The sequence below is a fragment of the Schistocerca serialis genome, chromosome 2 (assembly GCF_023864345.2).
Source record: "Schistocerca serialis cubense isolate TAMUIC-IGC-003099 chromosome 2, iqSchSeri2.2, whole genome shotgun sequence".
NCBI classification, from domain to species: Eukaryota; Metazoa; Arthropoda; class Insecta; order Orthoptera; family Acrididae; genus Schistocerca; species Schistocerca serialis.
In genome coordinates, this window is record NC_064639.1 from 20,559,798 (window position 1) to 20,574,104 (window position 14,307).

Below are 14,307 nucleotides of genomic sequence, written 5' to 3' on the forward strand. Positions count from 1 at the left end.
GCTGAGGGAATTAGATTAGGAAATGAGACACTTAAAGTAGTAAAGCAGTTTTGCTATTTGGGGAGCAAGATAACTGATGATGGTCGAAGTAGAGAGGATATAAAATGTAGACTGGCAATGGCAAGGAAAGCGTTTCTGAAGAAGAGAAATTTATTAACATCGAGTATAGATTTAAGTGTCAGGAAGTTGTTTCTGAAGGTATTTGTAGGGAGTGTAGTCATGTATGGAAGTGAAACATGGACGATAAATAGTTTAGACAAGAAGAGAATAGAAGCTCTCGAAATGTGGTGCTACAGAAGAATGCTGAAGATTAGGTGCATAGATCACATAACTAATGAGGAGGTATTGAATAGAATTGGGGAGAAGAGAAGTTTGTGGCACAACTTGACTAGAAAAAGGGATTGGTTGGTAGGACATGTTCTGAGGCATCAAGGGATCACCAATTTAGTATTGGAGGGCAGCGTGGAGGGTAAAAATCGTAGAGGGAGACCAAGAGATGAATACACTAAGCAGATTCAGAAGGATGTAGGTTGCAGTAGGTACTGGGAGATGAAGAAGCTTGCACAGGATAGAGAAGCATGGAGAGCTGCATCAAACCAGTCTCAGGACTGAAGACCACAACAACAATATTCTGGGCACAATGACATCTACCGGCAGGACAATGCGACATCTCATTGTGGTTCGAAGAGCCCCAGGATGAATTTGCCGTACTCGGTTGACCGCTGTACTACCCGAATTTAAACCCGATCGAGAATCTGTGGGACCACGTCAGTCGGGTTATTCCTGCTGAGAAACCCAGCGTAGCTGACCACAGCACGTGAATCGGCACAGTTCCACACCCCCATCGGTACCGTCAGAAACCTTACTGACTCTCTTTCTGCACATCTCACAGTGATTTGTGTCATAAAAGATGGTTACTCAGGTGTCAGACAGGTGGTCACATTAATGTATCTCTAACATAGTGTATAATAATGTACTGTGTTTGACCATACAGTTAACAGAATAACTACTAGTTTCTGCACAACTGGATAGTGCTGCTGCTCTGAAAATGTGGACTGAATTGACAAGTAACTGCTCCAGTTGCTAAAAAGTACTTACGTTTACTTCATGACCAACTTTGGCTCTTAGCCACACGGGATTAGCCGAGCGGTCTAGGGTGCTGCAGTCATGGACAGTGCGGCTGGTATCGGCGGAGGTTCGAGTCCTCCCTCGGGCATTTGTGTGTGTGTGTGTGTGTGTGTGTGTGTGTGTGTGTGTGTGTGTGTGTGTGTGTGTGTGTTCCCATAAGATTTCACACAAATTTGAACATTTTTTTTTGGCTCTTACATTGAAACAATTTTCTAGTAGAATCTGAAAACTGTATTGTGGTGAAGTAAAATCAAGTTTGAAAATTGCGCTACATTGAAGCAAACTCAAAATCATATGACTTCCCTTCAACGTAGCACAATTTTCTGGTTCCATTACAAAATGAGTTCAGTATAAACCCAAAACCAGTCCTCGAGTAAAATGTAGAACTTTTTATCAACTGGAGTGATTACTCATCAGTCAGAAATAATTGCTGCTAATGAGAAATTTGTGATCAGGCAGAGTAGAAAATTTTTGTTTCAGCAGCCGGAAGCAGTCGCCACTGACAGGTGGCGACACACCAGTGCGGCTGCAGAGACGGAGCAGAGGTTCGCACCGGCCACGTGGCACGGCGAGGTTGCAGACCGACCGCATTACCGGAGGCTGCCGCGGCGAGTCAGAGAGAGACTGCCGGTCCGATACACGCCGCTGTGCCGGAGCTCACCTTCGACAGTAGTAGGACAGCTCTGAGAATGGTTGCAGGAGATGGTCAGGGGAAGAATATTCATGATCTCCCAGATGAAATAATACTAGATGTATTTTCATTCTTCAGTTTTAATGAGCTTATAGACATCTTGCAAAATGTGTGTGTGCGATGGAAGAGATTGGCACACGACCCGGTGCTCTGGTGTGACAAAGAGTATATCGTCAGAGGAAGGTAAGCAGTTATTTTTAATGTTCTGTTGTTGCTGATAGAGTCATCAGTCCAAAGAGTGGCTTCAGGTAGCTCGGTTGCTAAACTATCCTGTGCTTAACTCCGTTTTCAAATGTTCCTTTACAAAGGAAAACAGAGGAGGATTGCCACAGTTTAATCCTCATACCGCTGAAAATGTGAATGAAATATTATTGGTGTCAGTGATGTTGAGAAACAGCTGCAATTGCCAAAATTAAACAAAGCTCCAGGGTCCGATGAAATCGCTGTCAGATTCTATACTGATTTTGCAGCTGAGTTAGCCCCTCTTTTAACTGTAATCTATCGTAGATCCCTCGAAAGTGAGGTATCTTGAACGGAATGATATCCTCGATGCCAGCTAACACAGATTTCAACACACTGATCATGAGAAACGCAACTCGCACTTTTCTCACGTGACATACTGAAAACTTTGGATCGAGGCAACCAGGTAGGTGCAGTATTTCTCAGTTTCCACAATGCATATGACTCATACCACACCTACACTTATTGCCAAAAGGATGATCGTATGGGGTATCGAGTGAAATTTGTGAATGGATTGAGGACTTTTTGGTAGGTAGCACACAACATGTTATTTTAGACGGAGAGGCTTCATCAGATGTAGAAGTAACTTCGGGTCTGCCCAGGGAAGTGTGTTGGGACCCTTGCTTTTGATGCTCTACATTAATGTCCTTGCAGATAATATTAATAGTAAAAATCAGGCTTTTTGAAGATGATGCAGTTATCTGTAATGAAGTACTATCCGATAAAAGCTCTCGATCTCGATAAGATTTCAGTGTGGTGCAGAGACTGGGAACTTGCTCTAAATATTCAGATATGTAAAATTGTGCACTTCACAAAACGAAAAATGTAGTATGCTATGACTATAATATCAGTAAGTCACTGTCGGAATTGGCCAACTCGTAAAAATACCTGAGTGTAACACTTTGTAGGGATACGAAATGGAATGCTGACATAGCTTCAGTGATGGGTAAAGCAGTTGATAGAATTGTGGTTTATTAGTTTCATAACATACATAACCATTTGATCCAGGTACAGGAGACACATCAAAAGTTGGGTAAAATTTACTGTAAACATAGAAAGCTGATCTTTACATACAGAATCATAATAATAATACAATTTTGTTTTATATGCACAAAAGGCAGAGATAATAATGACAACAGTAATAAAAATAGTATCTAAAAATGTAACACTAAATTGCCCAAACTCAAATTATCATGTCATCCTCTAAAAATCCTTCTATCGAGTCACAGTAGCATTTCTCTCCCAGAATCTGATGTAGCATTATTTTTAGGATCTCTGGCTTAACATTAAATATATTTTTGCCCATTAATTTATTATATATTGTCATCCTCATATACTGTGGAGCATGTTCATATTATTTCAATTTGTGTTTAGGGAGCATAAAATTATTTTTATTTGTTGTGTTGTATGTGTGGTTAAAATGATTTTCCTCAAATAATTTTTGCCTGCTGTGTAGAAAGATAATAATTTCATAAATGTATATGGAGGGTAGAGTTAGGATTTGCAGTTGTCGAAATAATGGGTGACAAGATTCTGTTTTCTGTGTGGTACACATGTATCTGATATTCTTTTTCTGAAGTTTCAGTATATGAGAAATATTAAAAATAAATTATACCATACCTAATGACAGATTCAAAATAACTGCTGTATGCTATTTTTCATGTAGACGTGTCAGTAGAATTTGCAAGTATCTGCACTGCAAATGCAAAACTGCTTAGTTTATTTGATAAGGAGTCAATATGTGTGTTCCAGTTCAAGTTCTTGTCCACATTTAGTCCTTGGAATTTGACAGTGTCAACTTCTTCGTAAGTTGATTATTGTGTGTTATTTTAAGCTCTGTGCATTTTAAGTGTTTGGTTTGGAAATGTACCATATGGGTTTTTGCAATGTTCAGTTTCAACCCATTTAACTGGAACCAGTTTTCTAGAGTATCCAGTGTGCTCACAATGAGGCTTGGAATTTTTTCTGCATCGCCATCTTCGATTAAAACAGAAGTATTGTCTGCAAACAGAAGTGATGGGGAATTGATATTTGTGGAGAAGTCATTTACATAGAATAGGAACAAGATTGGCCCCAAAATGGAGCCTTGAGGCACACCTTGTGATACAGTATTCCACTTCGGAAAATAACTCACCACATTTGAAGTGACAGTTACCCTTTGTTTTCTGTTCTGCAGGTAAAATGTAAGCCATTTGAGAATATTGCCCGTAATTCCATATTTATCTAATTTATAGATGTGCAAGGGATGTTTTACAGAGTCGAAAGTTTTAGTAAGATCACAGAAAATACCAGCAACTTTACTCCTCTGGTCCAGTGCTTTGCATATCTTTTCAGTAAAGTTATTTATTGCATCCAGGGTGTTTTTTCCTGGTTGGAATCCAAATTGATTATTTATAATAATATCATTTTTTACAATAAAATTTTGCATCTGATTTGAAACTACTTTCTCAAACACTTTCAATAAGATTGGAAGAATAGAAATAGGACAATAGTTTCCCATTTCTTCCCTCGACCCTTTCTCGAACAGAGGTGTGACTTCAGCATACTTCAACACATCAGGAAAGCATCCCTGTTCAAAATATTGCTTAATTATTTTAGTTAGTGGAGATGCTATTATGTGATACACTGCTTTTATCACTTTAGTCGGTATCCCATCCCACCCAACTGAATATTTTTAATGACAGTATAATATTTTCCACATGCTTTATTGAGACTTTTTTTTAAATCTGTGAGATACTCAGCTCTTTGCTGGAGTCCAAAGGGGTTTACTTTGCTCTGATACTCTACTGTATCAACATCTGACTTTGCCATACTTACGAAGAATTCATTTAAACACTCCGATATTTGAGCTGGGCTTACAATAAGGCTATCATTTACTTTAATCCTAGATATTCCATTTCTATTAATTCTAACACGTAACTCTGATTTGACAACAGGCTACACTACCTTTGTTTCACTTTAATGTTGTGAAATGAACTTATTGTTTGCCATTTGTTTGGCTGCTTTCACAACTTTTTCGAACGTAGCTTTATAATGTCATACATATTCAGTAAAATACCTGTTTTTATTATATCTCATTTCATTGCCTCTTCCTAACACTAGAAATTTTTATACCCAGAGTTATCCATTTAACTTTACCAGTGATTTTGTTACATGTGGTTCTAAGTGCGAACCATGGATGAAGGGTATCAGACGGATGCCATATTCCTTGACTTCCGGAAAGCGTTTGACTCGCTGCCCCACTGCAGACTCCTAACTAAAGGACGAGCGTATTGGATTGGTTCCCAAATATGTGAGTGGCTTGAAGACTTCTTAAGTAATAAAACCCAGTACGTTGTCCTCGATGGTGAGTGTTCCTCAGAGGTGAGGGTATCATCTGGAGTGCCCCAGGGAAGTGTGGTAGGTCCGCTGGTTGTTTTCTATCTACATAAATGATCTTTTGGATACGGTGCATAGCAATGCTGTGGTGTACGGGAAGGTGTCGTCGTTGAGTGACTGTAGGAGGATACAAGATGACTTGGACAGGATTTGTGATTGGTGTAAAGAATGGCAGCTAACTCTAAATGTAGATACATGTAAATTAATGAAGATGAATAGGAAAAAGAATTCTGTAATGTTTGAATACTCCATTCGTAGTGTAGTGCTTGACACAGTCACATCGATTAAATATTTGGGCGTAACGTTGCAGAGCGATATGAAGTGGGACAAGCATGTAATGGCAGTTGTGGGGAAGGCGTATAGTCATCTTCGGTTCATTGGTAGAATTTTTTGAAGATATGGTTCATCTGTAAAGGAGACCGCTTATAAAACACTAATACGACCTATTCTTGAGTACTGCTCGAGCGTTTTGGGTCCCTATCAGGTCAGATTGAGGGAGGACATAGAAGCAATTCAGAGGCGGGCTGCTAGATTTGTTACTGGTAGGTTTGATCATCACACGAGTGTTACGAAAATGCTTCAGGAACTCGGGTGGGAGTCTCTGGAGGAAAGGAGGCATTCTTTTCGTGAATCGCTACTGAGGAAATTTAGAGAACCAGCATTTGAGGCTGACTGCAGTACAATTTTACTGCCACCAACTTACATTTCGCGGAAAGACCACAAAGTTAAGATAAGAGAGATTAGGGCTCGTACAGAGGCATATCGACAGTCATTTTTCCCTCGTTTTGTTTGGGACTGGAACAGTGAGAGAAGATGATAGTTGTGGTGCGAGGTACCCTCCACCACGCACCATATGGTGCATTGCAGAGTATGTATGTAGATGTAGATGTGGAAAAGTTTCATTAAACACCCCAAGAAAACTGCTTAAATATTTGTCAAAGTTACTACTACTTGAAATACAGTTGTCATAAAGCCATTCAACCTCTCTTAACTTATTTCTAAATACAATTAATTTTTTTCATTGGAGTTACTTTTCATAGAGCTTCTGTTGCATTGAATTTCTTTGTTAATTTTTGGTAATTCTATGAATAATGCAGAGTGGTCAGAGTTCCTTAGATCTAAGCAAAATTTATGGACATCTTCAAATACACAGTTGGTTAGGATATTATCAATACAAATGGCTGACTGTGCATTTACCCTAGTGGCTTGCTTAAAGTTTACTTTGAAGCCAAAAGTTTTTACTGTCAGTCAATTTGGACACATCATTGCTTTCACCTAGGATATTATTGTTGAAGTCAGCAGCTGTTACAACCTTTTTTCTTTTTATTTTTTTAGATTTTCAAGGAGGCACTGAAACTTGGACAGAAAAGTTTCAATTGCAGCTTTCTCTGATACTCTGTAAATAGAAACTACTATGATATTTAGGTCCCTTAACTCGATACAGCAGCTCTCAAATATACTGTCTTCATTCAAATGATTAAAATTATTTCTTATTGCATATTTTATTTCAGAATGTGTAAGTATGCAAGAGCTTCCACATGATTTCTCACATCTACAAAAGCTGTTTGCTACTTCAAAATTTTCGATTTTGTTAAGAATTTTGATATTGTCACATGTAAGCCAATGTTCATTGAGGCAAATAACTTTGATATTTTTATACTGCAAAAGAATAATTTGTAATTCGTCCATTTAATGACTTTTGTTTTGAAAGTCAGCACTTAGACCATTTATATTCAAGTGCATTATGTAGGAACATTCTTTCTTATTTATGGTTTCAAGCAGTATTTTCTTTCTTGGGTATCATTTCGGTTTTGTCATTTTTGTTACCAAACACTGTTTCTCATCCCCATCATTCCTTATAAGTTTCCCCCTTTATTCAGAATTTTACAACTATCAGTGAACAATTTACTGTGAATTTTTGATCCTAATCTGTTAAAATGAAGACCATCTTTACCCAAGCATTTATTGCTTAAGAACTTATTAGGATTTACATACACGGCTCCCATATCATTACAGCTTTCATTTATATCACTATTTATTCTCGCTATTTAACTATCACTCACAGATCTTCTGTAGACAATACCACTCACTACCATTCTAAACGTCTTGTAGACGTATCTGTCAGATCAAATTAAATTTTTTGTTTTGTTTACAATTTCCTCTTCAGTGTTGCTTGTAAGGGAATTTGTACCTACGTGGATGAATATCCCCTTGTAATTCTTCCGAGATGCCTCTGCTGAACCATCCTTCGCGTTATATATGTTGTTAAAACGTTTCTTCAGTTGATGGGTCTTGAAACCTGGGCGAATGTCTATTGTGGAATTTGGCACTGCCACATTTTAGAGCAGAGAATTGCCCATAACAAGGAAATCACTGTTTTCATTCTGTTTTACATTACTGAGGTGCTTTGAGTTCTTTTTTCTGCATGTTACACTTGCCCATTTACATTAAATTGGAGTTTTTGTGATTTCTGTGCTAGTTTCTTCTGTAGGTGTTGCAGGTGCATTGTTTTGAACAGATGTAATAGTCCGCGTGTTTTTGATGTTATTTTCGTCAATTGCCACAGCTATTTCACAAAAACATTTTCTTCCCCTTTCAGGTCCCAATTTTTTTTGCTTCTGCACTGATAGTTCTGCTTTTAAAGTGTGAATGTTGCTCCGTAGGATTTTGATAATTTCTTCCTGTGAGCTCATGGGTTATTGGTAGAATAGTGGGGGAAGTGCAATCAGTCTAAAAAGGAGATCGCTTACAAGTCACTTGTGTGACTGATTCTAGAATATTCCTCAAGGGTGTGGGACCCATACCAAATAGGACTAACAGAGGATATTGAATGAATAGAGAGAAGAACAGCATGACTGGTCACAGGTTTGTTTGGTCAGTGGCAGAGTGTCACAGAGATACTGAAAAAACTTAGTGGACTCTCTAAGACAGGCGTAAATTATCCCGAGAAAGTCTACTAACAAAGTTCAAGAACTGGCTTTAAATGATTACTCTAGCAAGAGACTACAACCCCTTATGTATCGCTCACATAGGGATGGTGAAGATAAAATTAGACTAATTACTGCATGCACAGAGGCCCTCAAACAATCATTCTTCCCGCATTCCATATGTGAATGGAACAGGAAGAAACCCTAATAACTGGTACACTGGAATGTACCCTCTGCCATGAACCTCACGGTGTTTTGTGGAGTGTAGATGTAGAGGTAGAAGTCTCTTCACATTTATATAAACACAAAAACCTACATACGAGGGTAATCCCAAAAGTAAGGTCTCCTATTTTTTTTTATAAGTACATAGACCTGTTTATTTCTACAATGGTTTACATCAGTTTACAGCTTGAACATTTAGCTATTTTTCAACATAATCACCATTTCTGACGATGCATTTTTGTAGATGCTGTGGCAGTTTTTGTATGCCCACATCATACCAGCTCACTGCCATGCTTTTCAGAAAATTATGAACCTCTTCTTACACCTCACCATTGGAGCTGAATCACTTTTCGGCCAAATGTTCTTTTAACCTAGGGAACAGTTGATAGTCACTGGCCGCCAAGTCAGGACCACAGGGTGGGTGGGTGATTATGTTCCACTGAAACTGTTGCAGGAGAGCAAAGGTTTGCCGAGCAACGTGTGGGCGAGCATTGTCACGGAGAATGTGTATGCCCTTGCTTGACATTCCTCTTCTCTGGTTCTGAATTGCCCATTCAAGTTTTTTCAGAGTCTCACAGTACCTCTCAGTGCTAACTGTGGTCCCAGCTCTGACCACAAGGTGAAAGGAGAGGTTCATAACTTTCTGAACAGCACGGTGGCGAGCTGGTATGATGTGGGCATACAAAAACTGCCACAGCGTCTACAAAAATGCATTGACAGAAATGATGATTATGTCGAAAAATAGCTAAATGTTCAAGCTGTAAACTGATGTAAACGATTGTAGAAATAAACAGGTCTATGTACTTACAAAAAAAATAGGAGACCTTACTTTTGGGATTACCCTTGTACATTTGAATTTGCTCATTGTATTCAAGTTTGGTCTTCTGTATGGCTTTTACCCATTCACCACACTTTCCTCCATTCCTTGATGCCTCAGAATGTCTTAACAACCTGTCCCTTCTTTTTGTCAGTTTGTCCCAATTAAATACAGTTAACTACTCTGACAAGGCTTTGACTTCCCTAAATTGTGCCCTGAAATGGGGTTCATTCTGTCTGACATTTTGCCTGCCACCCTCACAATCTCTGCAATATCCTTTCAGACCTCATTCTCCTTCTGCACCTCTCTCCCTGTGCTATTTCTCCTACCCCTGTGGTTGTCTTCACTGTAAGACTTGCACCCTCCTACCACCACCTGTACTAGCCCTGTAACTGGCAGAACATGTACAGTCAAAGAGAGAGCCACCTGTGAAATGACACACATCATGCACCAGCTGTTATTTAAACACTGTTCGGCCTTTTACATTGGCACAACTACCACCAAGTTATCAGTTAAGGTGAATACGCATAGGCAGAGGGTGCACACCGGCAACACGCACTATCCTGTTCCAGAGAGTGCTCTACAGCGTCGAAGTGGTGACCTCGGTGTGATTATCAGAGTGTATTTTTTTTGTTATATTTTCAAAAACTGATTATTTTTGTTTATTAGTTTAAGTGTATTATCTGATGTACCCATTCCATTTTCATCATTCACCTGTAGAACCAGATTTCAAAAACTATTATCTTTGCCTCATCTATACTATTTATTATCCATGGAAGACTACTCTCCAAATGAATGCATAACAAAATGCTAGCTAACACATATACTTAGATTAGATGATAACATACTCACTTTTTCAGAGACACATTTCCTTCTTTTGGCAGTACTAATTTTATACCCTCTTTATTTCTGATGACTTAAATTACTTTCCAGTCCAGATAGTAAATGTATCTACAACATATAGAAACTAATTTTTTTAATCCAATTCCCTCCAGCATCACCTGACTTGATCAGATTGCACTTCATTACCTTTGTTTTATGTTGTAAGGATCAGTCTACATCTACATCTACATTGATACTCCGCAAGCCACCCAACGGTGTGTGGCGGAGGGCACTTTACGTGCCACTGTCATTACCTCCTTTTCCTGTTCCAGTCGCGTATGGTTCGCGGGAAGAACGACTGTCTGAAAGCCTCCGTGCGCGCTCTAATCTCTCTAATTTTACATTCGTGATCTCCTCGGGAGGTATAAGTAGGGGGAAGCAATATATTCGATACCTCATCCAGAAACGCACCCTCTCGAAACCTGGCGAGCAAGCTACACCGCGATGCAGAGCGCCTCTCTTGCAGAGTCTGCCACTTGAGTTTATTAAACATCTCCGTAACGCTATCACGGTTACCAAATAACCCAGTGACGAAACGCGCCGCTCTTCTTTGGATCTTCTCTATCTCCTCCGTCAACCCGACCTGGTACGGATCCCACACTGATGAGCAATACTCAAGTATAGGTCGAACGAGTGTTTTGTAAGCCACCTCCTTTGTTGATGGACTACATTTTCTAAGCACTCTCCCAATGAATCTCAACCTGGTACCCGCCTTACCAACAATTAGTTTTATATGATCATTCCACTTCAAATCGTTCCGTACGCATACTCCCAGATATTTTACAGAAGTAACTGCTACCAGTGTTTGTTCCGCTATCATATAATCATACAATAAAGGATCCTTCTTTCTATGTATTCGCAATACATTACATTTGTCTATGTTAAGGGTCAGTTGCCACTTCCTGCACCAAGTGCCTATCCGCTGCAGATCTTCCTGTATTTCGCTACAATTTTCTAATGCAGCAACTTCTCTGTATACTACAGCATCATCCGCGAAAAGCCGCATGGAACTTCCGACACTATCTACTAAGTCATTTATATATATTGTGAAAAGCAATGGTCCCATAACACTCCCCTGTGGCACGCCAGAGGTTACTTTAACGTCTGTAGACGTCTCTCCATTGATAACAACATGCTGTGTTCTGTTTGCTAAAAACTCTTCAATCCAGCCACACAGCTGGTCTGATATTCCATAGGCTCTTACTTTTTTTTTATCAGGCGACAGTGCGGAACTGTATCGAACGCCTTCCGGAAGTCAAGAAAAATAGCATCTACCTGGGAGCCTGTATCTAATATTTTCTGGGTCTCATGAACAAATAAAGCGAGTTGGGTCTCACACGATCGCTGTTTCCGGAATCCATGTTGATTCCCACATAGTAGATTCTGGGTTTCCAGAAATGACATGATACGCGAGCAAAAAACATGTTCTAAAATTCTACAACAGATCGACGTAAGAGATATAGGTCTATAGTTTTGCGCATCTGCCCGATGACCCTTCTTGAAGACTGGGACTATCTGTGCTCTTTTCCAATCATTTGGAACCCTCCGTTCCTCTAGAGACTTGCGGTACACGGCTGTTAGAAGGGGGGCAAGTTCTTTCGCGTACTCTGTGTAGAATCGAATTGGTATCCTGTCAGGTCCAGTGGACTTTCCTCTATTGAGTGATTCCAGTTGCTTTTCTATTCCTTGGACACTTATTTCGATGTCAGCCATTTTTTCGATTGTGCGAGGATTTAGAGAAGGAACTGCAGTGCGGTCTTCCTCTGTGAAACAGCTTTGGAAAAAGGTGTTTAGTATTTCAGCTTTACGCGTGTCATCCTCTGTTTCAATGCCATCATCATCCCGTAGTGTCTGGATATGCTGTTTCGAGCCACTTACTGATTTAACGTAAGACCAGAACTTCCTAGGATTTTCTGTCAAGTCGGTACATAGAATTTTACTTTCGAATTCAATGAACGCTTCACGAATAGCCCTCCTTACGCTAACTTTGACATCGTTTAGCTTCTGTTTGTCTGAGAGGTTTTGGCTGCGTTTAAACTTGGAGTGGAGCTCTCTTTGCTTTCGCAGTAGTTTTCTAACTTTGTTGTTGTACCACGGTGGGTTTTTCCCGTCCCTCACAGTTTTACTCGGCACGTACCTGTCTAAAACGCATTTTACGATTGCCTTGAACTTTTTCCATAAACACTCAACATTGTCAGTGTCGGAACAGAAATTTTCGTTTTGATCTGTTAGGTAGTCTGAAATCTGCCTTCTATTACTCTTGCTAAACAGATAAACCTTCCTCCCTTTTTTTATATTCCTATTAACTTCCATATTCAGGGATGCTGCAACGGCCTTATGATCACTGATTCCCTGTTCTGTACATACAGATTCGAAAAGATCTAATGAGAGTTGCTTGACCATTTTTAAATATTTTGTTGTTTTTTTTTTCATGTGATTAACCTTAATTTAAAAGTTCAAAACAGTTTTTTAAAAAGATTTACCTTGCACCCTTACTGAATGGCACCCATTTTTATTTGTGAGTGCACAACGGTTTTTCAATTTGGAGACACTAGCATTAATTTTAATATCTCTGCACTAGACTAAGTTACAACATTGCAACTGACATGACTGTTTTTAGAAAAATGTCCTCTGCAACATCGTTTATTACCCAAAACACCCTAAATTAAAAAATAACCAGTCAAAATTACTTCCAAAGTTTGGTATTGAAAACTCAGAAAATCCAATTTTTTGACCCAAAAATAACAACCAAGGAGTGATTATCAGAGTGTATTTTTTTTCTCTAGTTAGATATCATAAACTCCTAGCCTTAAATAGAGCAAGAACACTGACAAAGGTTTCCTTAAATTTTTATAAATTTTTGAAATTTGAAAATCATTATTTTTTTGTAAGGTTTGGAGCTATTTATCTCTGGTGAGACTGAATATAAAAATTTGTTTTGTTCACTTATTGTACACTTATATGATAGCAAAGTACTGTAAAAATTTCAACATTGATATTTGACTGTGAACAAAGATATGAATTTTTGAATACGATGAAATAGTTGATATTGTGCCCGTTTAAATGGTTTATTGTTCCATTGTAATAAAATTTAGTTGCCACAGTGGTAACACCGGTTCCCATCAGATCACCGAAGTTAAGTGCTGTCGGACCGAGCTAGCACTCGGACAAGTGACCTTTCCGTCTGCCGAATGCTGTCGGACCGAGCTAGCACTCGGACGAGTGACCTTTCGGTCTGCCGACAGCATTCGGCAGACCGAAAGGTCACTCGTCCGAGTGCTGTCGGCAAGTGGGGTGCACTCGGCCCTCGCGAAGCAAACTGAGGAGCTACTCGATTGAGAAGTAGTGGCTCCGGTCTCGGAAACTGACATTCGGCCAGAAGAGCGGTGTGCCGACCGCGTGCCCCTCCGTATCCGCATCTGATGACGTTGCCTGTGAGCTGAGGATGACACGGCTCGCGGTCAGTACCCTTGGGCCTCCGTGGCCTGTTCGGGGTGGAGTTTAGTTTAATATATTAAGTTAACACCGTCATCCTATATTTAGTTATTATTATTTATTTTAATAACAAAATATTCAACAATAGGAGCTTTTGCTTTGGTTCTATGTTAAAAAAAATTGCCCATTTACACCTAGGTTTATTCTCAAAAAAAGTAGCACATTATTACAAGTTCAAAATGATAAAAGTAAAATAATAAACATGAAAAATTTCCCTATTGTTGGTAAGTCTACTATTTTGTGCATGACAAATGTGTACAGGGGCTTGGTAGCCAGAGTTACAAGTCTGTACTGCAGCCCAGTAGTCGGTGACATAAACTGTGTTCCCCCACTACATTTGCTGGGTATGGTATTGTTTTAGCCGGTCTGTCCAGAAACCTCTGTTAGTATGGATCTACATACTTCATTGAGAGCATAGAATATTTTATGTACTTTTGTTTTTAGTGTAATTTGAAATCAACTAAAATAATTTTAAAATTTAATAATAAATAAATTTGAAAGCCTAATTGGAATGCAATAAAATGGAT

At 39.2% G+C, this 14,307-nt stretch overlaps 1 protein-coding gene across 1 annotated transcript in view; it reads left to right on the forward strand.

Moving 5' to 3' along the window:
* The first annotated feature begins 1,637 nt into the window (after positions 1-1,637).
* Positions 1,638-14,307, forward strand: part of LOC126456742 (F-box/LRR-repeat protein fbxl-1-like) — a 115,882-nt gene continuing 103,212 nt past the window's right edge. Inside the window, exon 1 of the mRNA XM_050092488.1 lies at positions 1,638-2,002. Within this exon, the coding sequence (XP_049948445.1) occupies positions 1,818-2,002 (185 nt within the window). The 5' untranslated portion in view covers positions 1,638-1,817. The remainder of the gene's footprint in view (positions 2,003-14,307) is intronic.